We start from the raw sequence: 21365 nt of genomic DNA on the forward strand, positions 1-21365 counted from the left end.
CAGGCTATCAAGAAGGCAAATGGATTGTTGGCCTTCATTTCTAGAGGGATTGAATTTAAGAGCAGGGAGCTTGTGCTGCAACTATACAGGGTACTGGTGAGGCCGCACCTGGAGTATTGTGTGCAGTTCTGGTCTCCATATTTGAGGAAGGATATATTGGCTTTGGATGCAGTGCAGAGGAGGTTCACCAGGTTGATTCCAGAGATGAGGGATTGGACTATGAAGAGAGATTAAGTCACCTGGGACTGTACTTGCTTGAATTCAGAAGGATGAGAGGAGATCTTACAGAAACATATAAAATTCTGAAAGGGATAGATAAGATAGAGGCAGGGAAGTTGTTTCCACTGGTAGGTGAGTTTAGAACTAGGGAACATCGCCTCAAGATTCAGAAGTGTAAATTTAGGACGGAGATGAGGAGGGACTGCTTTTCCCAGAGACTGGTGAATCTGTGGAATTCTCTGCCCAGTGATGCAGTGAAGACTTCCTCAGTAAATACATATTTAAGACAAGTTTGGATAGATTTTTGCATAATCGTGGAATTGAGGGTTATGGGGAAAAGGCAAGAAGGTGGAGATGAGACCATACCAGATCAGCCATGATCTTATCGAATGGCGGAGCAGGCTCAACAGGCCAGATGGCCTACACCTGCTCCTATTTCTTATGTTCTTATATGCCACCTTCATTCTCATTGAAGTATTTGATATATAAGACAAAAACAATGGATCCAGCACTGATCTCTGCAACAAAACCCTGGATATAGTCCTCCAATCTGAAAATAATCTTCAATTACCACCCTCTGAATCCTTACATCAAGCCAATTTTGAATCCAGTTGGCTAGTTCATACTGAATCCCATATGATCTCACACTCATTCTACCATTCAGGACCTTGTCAAAATTTCTGACAGTGCTCCAGCAATTTCCTTCCATAATGTCCGAGGACACACTTGGTCAGGTCAGAGGGATCCATCTATCTTTGTGCTCCTCAAGACCAGCAATATTTCTTCTTTCATAATATTGATATGTTTCAGGACGTCACTATTTTCTCTCCTGAATTCTCTTGTTCATGAGTTTCTCACAGCAAATTCAGATGAAAAGTATACATTTCAGATCTACCCATCTCCCATGGCTCCACAAATAAAAGGCCACACTGATCCTTTAAGGATCCTGTTCTCTCTTTTACTGTTAATATACTTGTAGAATCTCTTAGGATTCTCCTTTCACTTGTCTGCCAATGATATCTCATGTTCTCTTCCTGCACTCCTGCTTTCCTTCTCAAGTGGGTGCAACGACTGAAAGAGTTTCAAGAAACCTGATAGTGGGTTTCTTGTTGTTCTCCATCCATTGCCAAAGATGATTAAATTTAAAAAATCCATTCTGCAGAATAAAGAATAACCATTACTCCCTCACGAAAATATAAGAACTTGCTTTGTAGTGATTTCTAATAAGAGTGAGGTAGAGTTCCTGTGTCAATGTGGCTACATTGTCCTGCATTACATTTCAAGAGCTGATATTTTTCATCTGATATTTCCTGAGGAAAAAAGAAACTCTAAAGATTGTGACTGTTGTCTTTCTCATACTTTATTTACGTGACTTCCAGAGTGTGAAGAGATGCTCACCTTTGACAAAATTGAAGCTCTCGGCGAAGCAAATAGAATGTGGACTGTGGCGCAACTGCGTTGCATTGAGACGGGAGACTTCGTAGATTCTCTGGACACACTGACTGTGGTCACAGGCTTCAGCATTGATCAGCTGGAAGCTTTAAAGGAAAAGGCCTTGGAGGTGAGTAGCTGCAATATCCACAGGTGATAGTGTCCTAGTTGTATTCTCCACAATCATTGGGAAGATGCAGTCATGATGAAGTTAAAAGAATTAGGAACAATTTGAAGAAATTCTAATCTAATAGTGTGCCTTAGAGGGTATTGGACTCTTAGCATGAGTGCTGTCAAGTGAATTTTCTTCTGGGACATTGACAGCATAAAAAGAAATGACAGTGGACTGGGGAGCATTTGTAGGCCGGCTTTTGATTTAGTTACCAGTACCATTGCTCAAGAAGCACGCTCAGCTTCACTGACCATGTAAATGAAGTGAATTTCTTTGCTGGTGATTCCTGGGACACAGTGTTCATACCCTTTTCACATGGTGCCCTGCTGCATGTGATGACTTCAATTACTACATGTCTTCATTGTTTAACTTAGACCTGAAGGACTTCATCTACCCCTGAGTTAATAACGTGGACATTGTCCCGTAGTCTTCCCTAATTCAGTATATCTGCAACCTCTGCTGGCAGGATCCACGCACACTTCCAATTGCACCATTCACATGGCCTGTCATGCAACTCTGCCGCCATGATTTCCCATTCATTTCTAGGTCACATTATGGAAATATTAGTCCTCACAAGATGTGTCATTATAGGAAAGATGTCGAGGTTTTGGACAGGATGCATAAGTAGTTGCCAGAATGCTGCCTGGATTTGAGGGTACGTGCTACAAGGAGAAGATGGACAAGCTTGGGTTGTTTTCTCTTTTGCAGCACATACTGGGAGAAGACCTGGTAGAAGTTTATAAGATTATGAGAGGCATAGATAGCGTAGACAGCTGATATCCTTTTCCCTGACTTTAAGTATCTAATTTCAGATGGTAAGTGAGAAAGGGGTAAGTTCAAAGGAGTTATGTGAGGCAGGTTTGTGGGCTGAAGGGCCTGTTATTGTGCTGCTCTGTTCTATGTTCCATGTTTCCACCCACAGTGCCAAATTTCACTCAATAAACTGGACAGCTTTGATTGAGGAACCTATTATCAGAAAGTCTGCACAGACACGCAGACCCCGTGCATCTTTTCTCATTAACATGTTCAAGCACGGCTTAAGGTCGTCTTTGAACAACAGTTCCTTCACATAAAGTTAATCAAACGCATTAGTTTTGAAGCCCAGAAAGGCTTCAGTGCAAGAGAACTGATTGAAAATACTTGATGCTATGCAGATTCCAAGCCCTGTCTGCATAAATGCACCTCCTCAATCAACTGACTTGTTTATGTGACAAACGCAACAGTTACCTTGTATCTGGCCAAGACAGGTGCCATCAGTCAGGTTTTATACATTCTATTCTTCTTCAGTTAAAATCTACCTATTTTACCAAATACTTCTATAAGAAAATTTGTCAGTTCTCTGTCTTTCAGATGGCTTTCTGATGAGGGTTACTGAGATATTAAAGCAGTTCAGAGTGGCAACAGGAGATAGAGATGAATAATGAAATAAAGATGCAGTTTGGAGCAGAAAACATCAATGAAGCAATTGAAAAAATAACTGGCAGCCCAGGGCAATAACATGTAGCTAATTGAGTATGTGATTTAGATTGGCTATTAAGTTTCTAAGTCTTATTATGATGATATAAACCGGCTGCTGCAATGAGACAACCCAGTTTGAATGGCAATGTGGGTAGTTTTATGAAAATCACAGAGAGTTGTTTCAGCTGACAAGAACCTCCCCTTTTTTACTGAAGAGGTTGTTAAGGAATGAGACCAATTTAACGCTGTGTAGCTAATCATACTCTTAGAAAAAAAAGCAGTGAATAATCTAATAATTCTTTTGATGGAATAGATGATAGAGGGTTAATTAAAGCTTAAGGCAAGATATATGAATTTAATTCAAATACTAATGAGTGGATTGAGGACATTTCACCATTTATTTTATATTTAGGCAGGTGGTCTCTGGAGAGAAAATCATGAACAGAAACATAAAGAAAGGAGAAGGCCATTCACTCCTTTAACCTGTCACACCATTGTAAATAGTTCACATGTATCTTGGATTTCTATTCCTTTGCACCCATATCCAACAAAAATAATCCGGTGGGATCTCAGTGTTGAAGGTATTACTTAACAAGTGTTCACAGTGTTTAATTTGGGAAGGAATTACACATTTAAAGATTCCTTTTGATGAGAAGGTCCTTTCTTGTGGTAATTCTTCTGAATTTCTCTGAATTCTTCTGAAATTCCTCAACTAGAGGAAGTATTTTCTTTGTACCTTGTCTCCTGAATAAGTGTGAATTTTAAATAGTTCAAATCAATCACCCATCAAATTACCAAACTAAGGGGAAAACGACAGAAATTCATAACTGTTTTCATAACTTAGCAAGCTTAGTTTTGATAAAAATCAGTCCTGAACTCCTAAGGTCAATATATCTTTCTAAAAGCACAAGAATCAGAACTGGAAACAGCCATATAAATGCAGTTTTGTAAGTACTCTGCAAAACTCTGCATTGTATTAAAGAATATTAATATCAGTGGTTATGTTATTGGAGAACCCTGAATTAATATAAGGAGCGAGTTCAAATCCCACCATGAACACCAGATAATTTAAATTCAGCTAATTAAATAAATCTGGAATAGAAAGATAGTATTAGCAGTGGTGATTATGGATGTACTGACTGCCATAAATACCCATTTGATTCAGTGATGACCTTTACAGAAGGGAATCTGCCATCTTACCCAGTGGAGCAATTACAACCTGTGGTCTTATGGACTACATTAGGTAATAGAAATATGCACTTTTAACAAAAGTATAATGTATTATACGGTGTAATTGAGATGAATGTTGTGAAATTTATCTTTGGCAATGGAAGAATATAAAGGAATTAATGAATTGATAACCTGGGCATGCTGAGAAGATCATAAGAAACAGAAGCAGATGTAACCCATTCACCATGATAATGGATAATCTTTTTCCTCACTGCTAATTTCCTGCACATACCTAATATCAGTTGATTGCCTTAAAAATCAAAAATGGACCCCTGATTTGAATATACCCAGCAGCTGAGAATCCATAGTTCTCTTGGACAGAGAATTCCAATTTTTCCAGACACTCCAGGGGAAGAAATTCTTCATTTTGGGTCATGAATAGCAACACCTTGTTTTGAATTTCTTCTGCACAAGAAATCTGAATGCATGATTAAAACTCCCTGCACATATCTGACAAGCTCTGAGAATTTGGATGTTCGAATCAGATCATCAGCCATTCTTCGAAAACTAAACTTGAGAGTATACAAATAAAATCTGCAATTGTTGGAACCACAGAGCAGGGCTGAGGTCTGGCAACATTTGTGGAAAGAGGAACAGTGATAATGCTTCAGGTTTCAGACTCTTTATCAGAATTGGGGAAGAAAGAAAACAAAATGATTGGCATCTCCCTACAGCAAGGGACTTAAATGGGGTGGAGTTTGTTAGGTGTGTTCAGGAAGGTTTCTTGACACAGTATGTAGATAAGCCTACAAGAAGAGAGGCTGTACTTGATCTGGGATTGGGAAATGAACCTTGTCAGGTGTCAGATCTCTCAGTGGGAGAGCATTTTGGAGATAGTGATCACAATTCTATCTCTTTTACCACAGCATTGGAGAGAGATAGGAAAAGACAAGTTAGAAAAGTGTTTAATTGGATTAAAGGGAATTATGAGGCTATCAAGCAGGAAATTGGAGGCTTAAGTTGGAAACAGATGTTCTCAGGGAAAAGTACGGAAGAAATGTGGCAAATATTTAGGGGATATTTATGTAGAGTTCTGCATAGGTACTTTCCAATGAGACAGGGAAGTTATGGTAGGGTAGTGGAACCGTGGTGTACAAAGGCTGTAATAAATCTAGTCAAGAAGAAAAGAAAAGCTTACGAAAGGTTCAGAGAGCTAGGTAATGTTAGAGATCTAGAAGATTATAAGGTTACTAGGAAGGAGCTTAAGAAGGAAATTAGGAGAGCCAGAAGGGGACATGAGAAGGCCTTGGCAGGCAGAATTAAGGAAATCCCCAAGGCATTCTACAAGTATGTGAAGAGCAAGAGGATAAGACGTAAAAGAATAGGACCTATCAAGTGTGACAGTGGGAAAGCGTGTATGGAACCGGAGGAAATAGCAGAGGTACTTAATGAATCCTTTACTTCAGTATTCACAATGGGAAAGGATCTTGGTAATTATAGTGCAGACTTGCAGCAGACTGATAAGCTTGAGTATGTAGATATTAAGAAAGAGGATGTGCTGGAGATTTTGGAAAGCATCAAGTTGGATAAGTCGCCGGGACCGGACAAAATGTACCCCAGGCTACTGTGGGAGGAGAGAGAGGAGATTGCTGAGCCTCTGGTGATGATCTTTGCATCATCAATGGGGACGGGAGAGGTTCCGGAGGATTGGAGGGTTGTGGATGTTGTTCCTTTATTCAAGAAAGAGAGTAGCGATAGCTCAGCAAACTATAGACCAATGAGTCTTACCTCAGTGGTTGGTAAGTTGATGGAGAAGATCCTGAGAGGCAGGATTTATGAACATTTGGAGAGGCATAATGAGATTAGGAGTAGTCAGCATGGCTTTGTGAGGGGCAGATCGTGCCTAACGAGCCTGATTGAATTTTTTGAGGATGTGACTAAACACATTGATGAAGAAAGAGCAGTAGATGTAGTGTATATGGATTTCAGCAAGGCATTTGATAAGGTACCCCATGCAAGGCTTACTGAGAAAGTAAGTAGGCATGGGATCTAAGGGGACATTACTTTGTGGATCCAGAACTGACTTGCCCACAGAAAGCAAAAAGTGGTTGTAGATGGGTCATATTCTGCATGGAGGTCGGTCGCCAGTGGAGTGACTCAGGGATCTGTTCTGGGACCCTTACTCTTCGTGATTTTTATAAATGACCTGGATGAGGAAGTGGAGAGACGGGTTAGTAAGTTTTCTGATGGTTGGAGGTGTTGTGGATAGTGTGGAGGGCTGTCAGAGGTTACAGTGGGACATTGATAGGATGCAAAACTGGGCTGAGAACTGGCAGATGGAGTTCAACCCAGATAAGTGTGAATTGTGAAGGATGTGGAAGCCATAGAAAGGGTGCAGAGGAGATTTACAAGGATGTTGCCTGGATTTGGGAGCATGCCTTATGAGAATAGGTTGAGTGAACTCAGCCTTTTCTCCTTGGAGTGACAGAGGATGAGAGGTGACCTGATAGATGTTGAGAGGCATTGAATGTGTGGATAGTCAGAGGCTTTTTCCCGGGGCTGAAATAGTTGCCACAAGAGGATACAGGTTTAAAGTGCTGTGGAGTAGGTACAGAGGAGATGTCAGGGGTAAGTTTTTTACTCAGAGAGTGGTGAGTGTGTGGAATGGGCTGCTGGAAATGGTGGTGGAGGCAGATATGATAGGGTCTTTTAAGAGGCTTTTAGATAGGTACATAGAGCTTAGTAAAATAGAGGGCTATAGGTAAGCCTAGTAATTTCTAAGATAGGGACATGTTAAGCACAACTTTGTGGGCTGAAGGGCCTGTATTGTGCCCTAGGGTTTCTATGTTTCAATGTTTTCTAGAAGCAAAGAGGGTTTGGGTTGAGATGGGCAGAACAAAGACAATACCTCTGAATGGCTGAAATTAATGATGTACTTACAATCAGGTTATGGTTCTCTGGTGTGTGTTGCCAAAAGCAAAACTGTTGTACAAAATTATATTGCTAGAAAGACACACCTTACTGATAGACAAAATCTGAGCCAAAGTCACAGATAGATGAGAGGCAGAAACGCCCAGTTCAAAGAACGACAGGAAGTAGGAACTATTGCCAAAGTTGTAGAATTCAACATTGAATCTGAAAGGCTGCAATGTATCCAGATAGAAATTGAGGTCTTGTTCCTAAATTTTGCATTGACCCTCCTTATAACAGTGCAAGAAACCTCAGGCTGTTAAAGACAGAGTGGGAGTGGAAATTAGTGCCACTTTATTCAGTCAAATGTGAACAAGGTTATAATTAACAACACTCCATTTCACCTGATGGATGTATACACCCCTTTTACTTTACTCAGTGCCTCTTCCAGTTGTATCCCTTGTATCTCTGACACAAGGGATAAAATGAACTGACAATTACCTCACTAATCTACCTGAAGCAGGTACATCTGTCCATGACAGCATTGACTCTTTGGTGATTATATCCAGGCTTTAAGCTGAGGATAGCTTCTATCTCTAACTTTCTCTTCCTTTAAGTTGATCCTAAAATCCTACCACTCAGTTGTCAGCTTTCTTAATTTTTTTTGGCCTCTACATCAAATTGTATCTGATTATACAATGTAATGTGCCTTGGGATGCTTTAATGCATTGCTTCTCTCCCTAACAGCATTATGGCTGTACCCACTCTTCAAGAATTCATGAAGGCAGTTCACCAGCCTCTCCTGAAGAGTAACTACAGATGGGTAACTAAATACCACTCAGCCTGTGAAGCCCCCCTTCAATGTATATATTAAATAAAACATTATATAAATGTATGTTGTTAATTTGTAAACATTATTGTCGCTTCAGGTTTATGGCAAGAATATCAACAATGAAGTGCTTGCTTCTTTGGAGAAGATCACACTTGGCTTTACTGATGAGGAAGTCAAGAAATATTTTACTGAACCTGACATTGATACCCTTGGTGCAATCTCAGGATACAGCAAGTGGGCCAGTAATGATGTGAGTGTAGGCTTCATATTTCAATATTCATCACTCATACAGCCTTTCTCGGTCATTTCATTTAGACCAGTGGTTCCCAACCTGGGACCCACGGACCCCTCAGTTCATGGTAGGAGTCCATGGCATAAAAAAAGGTTGGGATCCACTGATTTAGATGTGTTCTTTTAGGCAAAGGCCACATTTGGAAATAGCCACAAGCTGCAACCTGAATTTAAATGGGTTATAATAAAAAATATGTAACAGCATAGAATTTAAGTAGAACATGTAGGGCTTTATATTGACTTCTCATAGATAATCTGATTTTCATCATTACTCAACCAAAGACAGTGCTATTGAAATTGGGGGAAATGTGTGTCGTGGCTGCACCTGGGGTAACCTGGTACACTAGATCACCCACCTATAACAGACCATGTCCGTTACTATTCTATTCACTCTGTGGATTCATTAAAGATTTCAGTGGAATCCACAATGGATTTTATTCCGAACATAGACCCACACTGTTCAGAAGCATTTTTGCAGGGAGATAACTGAGAAGGATTGGCTTAAGAGGAGAATTTTAAAGATCAAAAGTATGCATAAAAATGAATCTCTGCTGCCCATGCAGAGGAAAGGAGCAGTGGTCCACTGTTAGTGAAATAAAGGCCTTGAATGTAACAGATAAGGCCCCTTGACCCTGCTCTCCACCCTGCAACCTAAATCTCATTTTACTTTGTATTGATGAAAGGTCATCAGATGAAACATGAACTTTGTTTAATCTCTCTCTGCAGATGCTGCTTGATCTGTATTTCCAGCATTTTCTGAGTTATTTTGTTCAAGGCACTTCTAAATACTGATTGTGTGTTTTTTAACAATTTTAAAGATGGATTTTCAAAGATAACCATGAGAAACTACCCTCTGATGGATTTGCAGCTGTGTAGTTAAATTCTTGCATGAATGGAGTGATGATACAGAGTTTTCTTATTTCTTTTATAGTATTCCTCACGAGCCAAAACTATCTTGAAGAACTTTATGAAAGGTCGTGCATTCAGTAATCTGACTAGTACAGATCTGGTTGGACTGGGTTACTTCCTTTGTGCATTTAGTTCAGATGAGATCAAGGACATTGACGTCGCTGCCTACAGGTAAAAGCAATTCAACAATCACCATTTTCAAAAGCATTATTCACCAGACTAACTTCTGTCATTTTTCTTCATTCTTCGTTCACCTGCAATCAAGGCCCCAAACAGTCCTTCTAGGTGAGGCCACACTTCAGCTGTGAATTTGTCGGGGTCATCTACTGTATCCAGTGTTCCCAATACATCCCTTTAACATTGATGAGATCTGATGTAGATTGTGGAACCGTTTTGTTGAGCGCTTTCGATCCATTCGCAAAAAAAAAGGACTTCCTGGTGGCCAACCATTTTAATTCAAATCCCCATTCCCATTCAAACATGTCAGCCCATGGCCTGCTCTTCTTCCATGATGAGGCCACTCTCAGGTTGGAGGAGCAATACCTTATATTACAACTGGGTGGCCTCCAACCTGATGGCATGAACATCGATTTCTCCAACTTGCGGTAATTTTTTTCCGCCTGCCCTTCATTCTTCAATTTCCCACTCTGCCTCCCCCCCCCCATTACCTCTTCTCCTCATCTGCCTATCACCCCTCACCCTGGTGCTGCTCCTCCTTCCCTTTCTCCCATGGTCCATGCTCCTCTCCTATTAGATTCCTTTTTCTCCAACCCTTTATCTTTCCCACCTATCACCTCACAGCTTCTAACTTCATCCCCCCTCCCCCCCTGCCTTTTTATTCTGGTGTCTTCCTACTTCCTTTCCAGTCCTGAGGAAGGGTCTCAGCCCAAAACGTCGACTGTTTATTCACTTCCATGGATGCTACCTGACTTGCTGAGTTCCTCCAGCATTTAGTGCGATGATGAAACCTCATAAATGCTGTACAGTTTTTAGCAGAAACTGAACCATCTAATCTGCAAGCTAAGTAAGAACATAAACAGGAAGATAGCCATTTAGCCCGTTGAGATTTCTCTGTCACGTAAAGATATCTACTTTGAACTGCAAATTATTTGATTTCAGTGAACTCCAAAAATATATAATGTAGGTCTTGAAGATATTCAACAACTGAGTATGCAGCACTTTCTATGAATGACAATTCCAAAGGTTCACATTGCTACGAATAAAGACCATCCTGCTACTCTCTATCAAAGGATTAGAGGAGAAGTGTTGGGAATTCAGAACCCAATTGGTGAAAAAATAGGTCTAATGAAAAATTAAACACCCCAAGTCTATTGGGAAAAATATTTTAATTACCTTTTCTGTTTGTTTTGTTTTGTTTCTCTTTCTCAATCAAACCTACCTGTCCCAATATCTGCCCACCAATCTGCATTCTTTCTTTTGAAATGATTCCATAAATGGAGTACACACAGTGTGCTGGAGAAACTCAGTAAGTCAGGCAGCATCTATGGATGGGAACAAAGAGTTGACCCTCCAGGTCGAGACTCTTCACTAGGACATCCATAGATGCTGCCTGCCTGACTAAGCTCCTCCAGCACATATTGCTCTAGATCTCCAGCATCTGCAGTGCCTCTTGTATCCAGAAATGAAAACTGTTTTCCAGTAAATATTTTCACTTAGCTCTTATTGTACCATTCAACAACTACAGCATACTGTAGGAGTAGAGGCAAACCAAGACATCTTCAAACCCAGTATTCAACACCCTGAATATTCACTCTCTCTATTCATGCTTGATAGTGTATACTAGTGAACAAATGCACTGCAACAACATGGCCATGCATTTTCAGCATCACTTCCCCAAACATCCAGATGAATAAACTATGTTTTCACTACTGGAGCTTAACAGCATCCTGACTTGGAGCTGTTCTCTCATAACTGCTAGAAACTCCCTTGTTACAACACTGTGGGAGTAATTCACTGCAATTATTGTGGCGGTTCAATAAGACACTTCATTGCCACCTTCTCAAGGGTAGTTAGGGGATGAATGATAATGTTGGATATGCCTACAATTTCCAAATCCCATAAGAGAAGTAAAAAAAAACTCAAAGCTCCTTGAACATAAACTACGATGAAAATCGTAGCTGACTTCACCTTTTTACCTCTGGTACATACCATTCAATCTCACACCACCAGTTATCTTGGAATTGAATCATGAACAAGACCTGCTCCCTTCTTCTCTCTGCAGTACGTCTATTCTCTAGATGAGGGGTTCCCGACCTTTTTTATGCCATGGACCAATACTATAAAGCAAAAGGTTTGTGGATCTCAGGTTGGGATCCCCTGCTCTAGACCAACTGCATTGATGAATAAATGGAGAAGAACTAAGGAAGTAGGTTTTGAAGAAGGTGGAATTCGCTAACCTCATTTGTTCAGCTGAACACCAATGAACTTGTGCATTACTATGATTACATGCTTTCATTGTTTGTTTTCCTTATACTACATAGATCTGCTGCCAGGGATATTGGGAGTATAATGTGTCCTAAGACAGAAACTCTCACTGCTTTGAAAGAAAGAGCAGTCCAGGCATTTTCCAATGTAGGAAATTGGACTGGAGCACAGCTACAGGAGATAGGAGTCGTAGCAGGTAATATATATGTTAAAGATTGTATGGTTAATAATATAGAAATAGGGTGTTTGGCCCAACAGTTCCCTTTCCATTAGCTACACACCAGACAAGCAGATATTTCCCTTCATACTTACTAACCCAATCCTAATAGCCATTTTTCCATCTTCCGCCTTTCCAGTTCAATCTTGAATGGTGACAATTTATGTCACTTCCACTAACCATGGAAATGAATTCTCCAATCTCGTACCTCATGTTCACCAGACCAGAAAAGAACTGGCAAGAGCAATTAAGATTCCAGCATGCCAATAAAATTTTAGCTGGGGAATTAGTTGCTGGATGGCTTAGCTACCTCACAAAACCAGACACCAGTTATTCTGTGTGTTGTAGAGTGTGGGTAAGGTGAGAAATGAGTTATCTGATCATAAAAAATCATGTACCTGTACCTTTCTATTCATAGCTGGATTAAATGCAGTAGAAGTACGAAAACTGATGACATCTACAGTTTCGTTCCTGACACCTGAAGCTGTCTCCAATTTCCCTCCTAAAGTTTTCTCGGCAAGTACCTTCCCCCTATTCTTTCTATGGGAAAACAAGATTATGAAAAGAAGTCAAAACAATAGAGAAGCACGTGTAATGTACTTAAGATCTATGTTTATTTAATGGGACTGACCATTGACGTACACCCTCTGGCCAATCATTCAGCGCTGGGGAGAACTGACCATTTCACAACCTTGACCTAATTGAAATCTTAGAGTTGAGCTGTAAATCATCAAATGGATACCTTTGGAAACTCAAAAGGTTGTAGCCACAAGATAGGTTACAAGATCCACCTGCAAGTGAACTTGTAGAAGGAAGGGTCACGATGTGCAGGGCTGGGGCATTCAATATTTGTTTTCTCCTGGTTTGGTTTCTTGGTTCCATTGGCCATAGAAATGCTGATATCCTTCGTTTACCCATGGCAACGCATTGTCATCTAAAAAGGCAGTCAAAGCCCCATTTAATGGGACTTAGAATGGAATAGTTGAAACCAATAAAACAAAACTGGATTAATGGGTTGCTAATTTGCAATTTGCCAACACTAATGTTTGCTAAAGTGAAAATGCAAGCTTGAAATTTATAAATAGATGCATCATCAGTGACACTATCCTGCAATTATTATTATTTTTAAAATTTATTTATTGAGATACATTGGAGAATAGGCCTTTCCAGCCCTTCAAGCCATCCAGCAACCCTTGATTTAACCCTAACCTAATCACAGGACAATTTATAATGACGAATTAACCTACCAGCTGGTACGCCTTTGAACTGTGGGAGGAAACCCATGCTGCCACGGGGAGAGCGCACGACTCCTTACAGACGGTGGCAGGAATCGAACCTGGATCGCCGGTACCATAAAGCGTTGTGCTCGCCACTTATGCTATTGTGCCGCCTGCCTCTAGACCCGTTTTTGTGCAATATAATATGAGAACCCTTATTACTGCTGTAGCAAGAAAGAAAGAACTATAACATCTGCAGAGCAACAATTCATGACTGGAACTCAGTCCATTTTTTGTATGCTCAACCCCAGTTTGCAAGATACACTACAGGAAATCACCTCACTGGGACATTTATTTGGTTTATCATTATGACCATGGTATACTGTATACACTTTTCTATGAACAGCAACTAACAGACTGTATAAAGTTCAAGCTCCATCTTATTGTCATGAACATACAAAACCAGGGTATAAATGCTACGAAAATCAGCTTTTAGCAGCATCAGTACGGTACATTACAAAGATGACAAGCATAACTTATATAAAATTGGATCAATGTAAATTACTCATACCTTACACAACAAAACGTGCAGGCCAAGAACCACGTAGTGGTTGTGCTGATCATATTACAGTTTGTGGCATCAGAGCTCGGAGTTCAAATTCCTGCACTGTCTGTGAAGAGTTTGTACATTCTCCCTGTGACGACTTGAGTTTCCACCAGGTACTCCAGTTTCCTCCCACAGTCCAAAGACAGTAGGTTAATTGGTCATTGTAAATTGTCCTGTGATTAGGCTAGGGTTAAACAAGTGGGTTGCTGGGAGGCATAGCTTGTTAGGCTGGAAGGGCCAGTTCTGTGCTGTATCTCTAAATAAGAATGTTAAAAGTGTTTCAGTAATTCTTTGCTGGTACTTTTGTTTCAGTAATTCTTTGCTGGTACTTTTTTATTTTTAAAAAAATGAGGACATATATAGTAAGTACAAAGTTTTCTTGACCAACTCAGTTTGGAATATAATTATTGCTCTGATTTTACTGATGAAAATTCTCTTGCTCCATCAATTCAGTCTATGACTGTTGAACAGCTGAGAAATTTGGGACCAGAAAATTATGGTGCTGTAACTGAAGCACAGAAGAAAGCACTGTCACCGGGGCAGATCGATGCTTTGAAAGAAAATATTGGAATTGCACGCAGCACAAGTGGTGCAGGTGAGCCCTTGATTTATCATTGTCTCAAGGTTCTTAGAGTCTTTGCATGTCCAAGGAATTGGTTCACAAACACACATTGTGAAAACTCCTGTCTCTCCCTAGTTAGACTCCTCTGAATTGCACAATAGTGGAAATTTGGAATGAACATTGCTTCTAAAATGATATGGAAAAAATAGCAAGCATTTCTACCTATTATATATCATTGTATCAAAACTGTGCCTGACTATTAGTCCATTCATTCTACCCTTTCCAACTATGCTTTTCAGTATAGATTTATGCTTTTGTACTTTGTGACAGTCTCATTCACACAATGCAAAATACTGGGATCCTGCAGTAAAATGGCTATTAAAGAGGTTGCCTTCAAGTCTCAAAACTTTAGTTACCTGAGAATGTAAATGGGCAGGATAGTTTTGAGTTTACAGATGTCACAAGATAACATCTGACAGTTGTATGCATTTGTCAGTGACACTGATCTGGTCTAACCACTCTTCAACCACTGTGAGATAAACCTTCATACATATGAATGAGTGAAAAATTCAAATTATGAGTTTTAATTGCTTTTAAATAAGGAATATTTTTAAAAGCTGTGCATGATCTTAAAGGCTGTTGGTGAGGCATATTTGTGCAATAAATATCCCAAGAATTTCACTTGAGTATGTTATTTGCCCTGGTCAGGACGCATTAATATACATCCCACAAACTTCAGCCATCAAGCTCCAATAGGCAGACATTTGTATGGAAGGGATGGTGCAGGTTAACATTGACTTGTGCACAACAGCATATGAGAGATTGGGCATCAACTTAACATTTAGCAATCGAGAATCCTCTACCAACCACTGCCTGAAGTACAATATCTTCCAACAACAAATGAAGGCAGATGTTGGCAAAGAGATTCACAATCAACTTCTGTGACCACGATAGCCCCGAGCCAACTGAGGGAAAAAAATCTCACGCATGCACAAAGTTCATGGTCTGCCAGGCAGCAGTAATTGTTACAGCAATGCACAAAAATCTGGAAAAACTCAGCAGGTCAAGTAGCATCTATGGGGAGAAATGGATGATTGGGAGACCCCTCATCTGGACTGGTGAATGAAGGGTCTTGACTCGCAATTTCAACTCTGTTTCCCTCGACAGATGCTGCCTGAGTTCCTTGACCTTTCTGTGTGTTGCTCCATATTTCAGCATCTGCAGTTTCTTGCGTCAGCAATAATTACTGCCCTGCTCTGAGACCTCAAAGCACTGGGGAGATTCCACTTGCAGTGTAATTGAACCAATTGTAATTGTCCTCACCCAAGCCAGTAGCCTCAGCATTGAGACTTCATAGGTCAGGCCAAGACCCTCATGTCCAATACAAGATTTCCAAAACACACACTCCATTCTAAACTCTGTCACAGATTACCGGGTGAAAAGCGGAAATGGTTCAAGGATTCTCTCAAAGTTTCCTTGGAAAAAAAAAGTGCCATATCAACCAACTTACAGGAATCGCTTGTCCTGTAAGAAAATCTAAAAACTCTACTTGAAGTGACATTGGAAACCTCCAATCAATATGTCAGCAGCATATAAATGTCCAGTGTAAATATTACAAGAAACCCTAATGACTCGCACTCTTTGCACATCCTTTCCTGTTGCTTGGCTTTCTGGTCCCTCGCACTAAGCCATTCATTGACAAGTGCCAGCCTGTGAATGGTGATCAATAAATGACAGTGTTAATACTTCCCTAATTCCTCTGTCAACAGTGGGCAGACTCCCAGAAACTGCTTCTGATGTGCCCGTTGACAGCCAGCCTTTGGGACTAGTGTTTCACCTGCATCAACGTCCAACCATCCTTCCAAACTCCCATCCACCTGCATATTGAACATTAGCATGACTCTCTGTTCCGATTCAGCAAAAGCTAACCAACAGATACAATGTGTGATGCCAGGATCTACTTACTGAAGGATATAGATAGACTTTTGGGTTGTGCCTGTGGCCGATCCAAAAGGTCCTTGTCAACTAAGAGGACTGAGGACCACTTTAGCGATTAAGTTACACAAAGGAAAATTTTCAAAGATTTAGAGTAGGTCTCTGCCCATATAGAAGGATTCTTCATTGCTGTTTCCGTAACAATTTTGTTTTTTGACCATTCAGGGTTGTTCGCTCTGACCTGAACTCCTGAACCTGGAAGACCTGTGGACCACTCTTAGTCTGTCCTCTATCCTTTGATCTGTTTGTCATGGGTGGCCCCTATCAAGAGCCAAAGCACAAAGGCACAAAGTCCTGACTCTAGCCCTCTAGCCTATATATATATATATATATATAAAACAATATGCATCTTTGTCTCTATTCATTGGGCCATGATCAATAAATTTTCTAACAATGCATCAACAGGAGACAGGAGACACCCACACAAGTTATGAAAAGGCAACTACACAGGGCCCAGCCCTTTAGTTTATGGTGGCTGTAAGACTATGGTTCTGCCCTCAGAGTCTTTGTATAGTTACACCATTTCCCCAGCATATGTTTCTGCACTTTGGTATTAAATAATCAAATGCCAAGGAAAGCCACCCTGCCTGTCCTTAACTGTTCCTTTTACAGCAAAGGTTAATAAATAATTGCAGAATATAAATCATTGTGGAATATAAATAATGGCCTCGGAGTTTGTTCATTGCCTCTGACTAGAGCTAAATTTCCATGCAAGACTGTGTTTATAATTAGAATTTTTCGTACTTTCTCTTCTGCCAAAATATCTTGATAGTTATGTGGCTTTGCATTTCCATTGTTTGCTGGCTGTGTCAGTCTAGTTAGAAACTACTTTTGCTGTGTAAATCTCATGAGCTGTCTCCACATCCAGCAACGAATACACTACCGACAAGTGTTAATACCAGAAATTCTCCAAATAACAAATACAAATTAGACTTTCAAAAAGCAATGCACAACCATGAGATTAATCTGTCCTTCATAATGATTTTACTCATATATCTCTTGTATACTTGTATATTTAAAAATAGACCAAGGAGAGGTCGTCTCTATTTACCTGTAAATAGACAAGACCTCTCCTTGTCTATTTTTCCATTAATACCCCAGTTAGCTGAATGGAAACAGATTGTGATGGTATCAGGCAGGGTAATAAAGTCAGTCACCTTATTTGCAACAAAATGGAAATTGATTAGTCTGGTTTATTTCTCTAATATTAATATTAAAATGTTATTACATGGACAAGGCTAGGTTTTTCCTTCAGACTGACTGCTCTGCATTTCGTGTTTTTTTTGTTTTTGATCAGGTTCGATTTACTGGAATCCTGTGATCATGTTGACCCTTCTGGTTCTCAGCTTGACAGCGGCACTCCATTAAAATGTGAATTAAAGAACTGGAAAAATCTCAATCGCTGAGCAACGAGAAAGTAAAACAACAAATACAGTTAACCATTGAAATTCTAGGTTAAATTTATAAACCACTGTAAATTTCTTACCGTTGGTATTGCAGAGATAATTGGATCGTCTTAAAAAAATGTTACAGCTAAAGAAAAGGAATTTCTCCCAAGATTGTGAAGCACAAATCTATTGAATAATACAGCCTGTTAGCAACACAGATTTAATTTTAAATGTCTCGACTCAAATCTTACTGGAAGGGAGCATGGCTAAATAAAAAGACAATTGAAAGAAAATGGGGCATTCTGGTTAAGGAAATTTATACATGATATGCAGGGATTTTTTTTTAACCTGCAAGTACATCGTAACTAGTTAATGTTAAAATAAAAACATGATTGGAATGAAATAAGCTAAGGTACATATGATTGCAGAGATTGCATTACATAAATAGAAAATGGCCCTTTGAGTGCCCATTAATCCAAGTGAGGTCCTGAACTAATTTCTATTGCTTGAATGGTTTGAAGAAGAACTTTTTAAAGCCTAGTGTTTTTTTTAACCAAACTATGGCTGGATTCTATTTTTTTTCTCACTATTTGACTTTCTCTAAAGGGAGTACAGTAGTATTGTGCTAGAGTGGAGATAAAGATTTAAGTTTAGTCAGAATGCTGAGAGATTATGATCAGCTGAGCATTTCTGCTGTGAATTTCATAGCATTCCAAAATTATCAGATTATTTTTGATGTGGTTAGTCTGTGGTATGTTGATGAAATATTTCCTCTGTTGGCTGGAAGGAAATATATCTGACCTTTATAGAAGTTTGGGTGATTTAGTGAAGGTAAAGGGTTGAGTGTGTTAACATTTCTTTATAGCCTGACAGGAAAAAATTGAGATGATCAGGTTTACTTCACTTCACCTGATTACTTAAGTTACTTAAGTCGAAGCATGGCCATGTCACCAATGTAACACCTATTTCACTTTAGTCTGGTGTAGTCTCAACAGGACAGAAAATATCAACCATTCTGTGCAATCCAGTCAGTCCAGCTCTCATGAGTCATAAATATGTGCAATGTGTACGATCAGACATTTTGGCACACATTAGAACATTTGAAGTAACTGAAATAGCTGGTAAAAATTTGCTAAAATACTGGATTGGAATATAAACCCATTTAGTACCTATCCACTCAAATGGAAAATTTAAACACCATTATGCCGACCAGAGGGGACAAATTGGATAAAGTATTACATGAACTGCTGATCTGTTATCCCCCGTCTTGTGCTTCCAGCCATGGCAAATTTTGCTTCATAACTTCTCCCAAAAAATGTGTTTGCAAGGGTTTTTAAAAACATGTTAATTATAATGTATAACCAGACAGTTGATAAGATCACTTTGCACCAGGATAACTTTCTTTAAGAGGATTAGTTACGGTGACAATTTACAAATAGTAATTTCTAGGACAAAGTTCATGTGTATATTTATCTTCACTAGGATTACATTTACTACAGAATATTTCTCAAGCCTAAATAGACAACCAAGCTTTTTTCACCGTTACTTTATAAATTGTCTAAAATAAGCATTTATTTAGTTTGATCTTTCTGCACAAATATGATCACAGGTCTGGTGTCTGCAGAATATTAGATTTGTATGTTTAAGTCGTCAATCTCAGAAAGTAATCATTTACTTTAACCTTTGAAGAGGAGATTCTTCTGGCCTTTGTGTCTGCATAATCCTTTTAGAGAAAATTAATTAAAAAAAATAAGAACATATTGAATCGTATTTTTCCAAATCATACCTTATCTGACATCAGGAAAGCATAGAGATCCATCAAGAATTGCTGCTGAAGACTGTAGGCTATCTTTGTCAGTAACAGTGAACAGAAAGAATTGCAACTTAATGCCTGAACATTCAAATTAAGCATTTGTCTTGAATAAACTGTTCTTATTAGAGTACTTGTTTATCAAAAAAGAGAATAGTCATAATAATTTATGCTGAGAAGTGTTGTGATATACTTACAAGGGAAACAATATAAAATATGAATAGAAAGGTGTCAGATCAAACAAACATGAAGTGCAAATTACTTCAGTGTATCGATATTATTTCATATACTTAAACAGAAGTTCTCGAGGGTAACTGTACCAATTACTGTTATAATATTTTTGAAAAATAATGGGGATAGGGAAATTGCACATGATGATTGTACAGCAGATCTTGCTGCATAAAAGCTTTTTTCAACTATTAATTGCAGGCCAGGCACATTGCTTATTGTTTGTTTTATTCAATTGTGATCAAAAATATGTTTTTATCTAAAAAATGAAGATTCAGATAGGAGGAATATAATTATCCCCGTTGTAATTATTTCTGGTGTAGCTATTATTCAATTTGCTTGCTAAGTAAATAATGAAATGGCTGTTGATTAATTTGTTCCTTTTGACCTTGGTGTTTTGCTGTTAGTTCATTATTCGCAGGTTTTCTAATTGTCATCCAATTGATTTTCTTTTGAATGCATTCTCGGAGATTGGAGTTGTGTTCTAATAAACTTATAGACATAATAAAGCCAAGAAAATGCAGTAGTGAGGCCAAATAATTGAGTTAAAGTTCTGCTGGGACTTTCATTTCTAACTTACTTAAAGCTTTTGGAAGGAATTTGGTGACTTTAAAACAATTGCCCTTTTATTCAGTCTAGCTTTCATTTAAATTATTGGGACAGTTTGAGTGTCAAGATCAACAAAAATCAATCATGATTATGAATTAGGATGTCTGACAGAAGAGTGCTCTTTACCTGAACTTTGACATGATTTCCACAGAGGTCACCTTGAATTCTACTTAAAGTTCAAAGTAAATTTTATTAACAAAGTACATATGTCACCATATACAAACAACCCTGAGATTTGTTGACCTGTGGGTATATTCAAACCTATCTACAGAAGGTTGAATCTAATTATAACAAAATCAGTGGAAGGCCACACAACTGGGGAATTCATCCTGAGTGCAGAAGACAATAAACTGCAATCGCAAATATAAATAAGTAGTAATAAATAATGAGAATATGAGCTGAAGAGTCCTGGAAAGTGAGCCCACTGGTTGGGAGAACATTTCAATGATGGGGCAAGTCAAGTTGAATGAAGTTATCCCCTTTGGTTCAGCAGCCTGATTGGTGAGGGGGAGTAACTGTTCTTGAACCTGATGCTGCGAGTCCTAAGGCTCCTGTACCTTCTACCTGATGGCAGCAGCGAGAACAGAGCATGTCCTGGGTGGTGAGGATCCCTGTTCATGGATGCTGCTTTCCTCTGACAGTGTTTCATGTAGGTCTGCTCCATGGTTGGGAAGGCTTTACTCATGACGTATTGGGCCAAATCCACTACTTTTTGTAGGATTTTCTGTTTGAGTTAAAGAAAAACAAATACGAAAAACTTAAAGGTGAGAGGGAGCCATTACATTATGACAAAGAGATAAGGATAAATTGTAGCAGCAAGGACTACAAGAAGTAGATATAGATCTCTGACTTTTAAAATAAGTAGCACTGATAAAAATCAGGTGACTCTTGTTTT

The 21365-nt window shown here is 39.2% G+C and overlaps 1 protein-coding gene across 7 annotated transcripts in view; it reads left to right on the top strand.

Moving 5' to 3' along the window:
• The window catches only part of LOC132385266 (otoancorin-like), a 128708-nt gene extending 108478 nt beyond the window's left edge, over nt 1–20230 (top strand). For all 7 annotated transcript variants that reach the window (XM_059957287.1, XM_059957288.1, XM_059957289.1 and 4 more), the window contains 7 exons: nt 1599–1780; nt 8290–8442; nt 9415–9563; nt 11894–12033; nt 12473–12570; nt 14332–14473; nt 17733–20230. In XM_059957287.1, coding sequence (XP_059813270.1) covers nt 1599–1780; nt 8290–8442; nt 9415–9563; nt 11894–12033; nt 12473–12570; nt 14332–14473; nt 17733–17803 — 935 coding nt within the window. In that variant the 3' untranslated portion in view covers nt 17804–20230. The remainder of the gene's footprint in view (nt 1–1598; nt 1781–8289; nt 8443–9414; nt 9564–11893; nt 12034–12472; nt 12571–14331; nt 14474–17732) is intronic.
• Nucleotides 20231–21365: the final 1135 nt, after the last annotated feature.

This window comes from Hypanus sabinus, chromosome X2 (genome assembly GCF_030144855.1).
Source record: "Hypanus sabinus isolate sHypSab1 chromosome X2, sHypSab1.hap1, whole genome shotgun sequence".
Classification (NCBI taxonomy): Eukaryota; Metazoa; Chordata; class Chondrichthyes; order Myliobatiformes; family Dasyatidae; genus Hypanus; species Hypanus sabinus.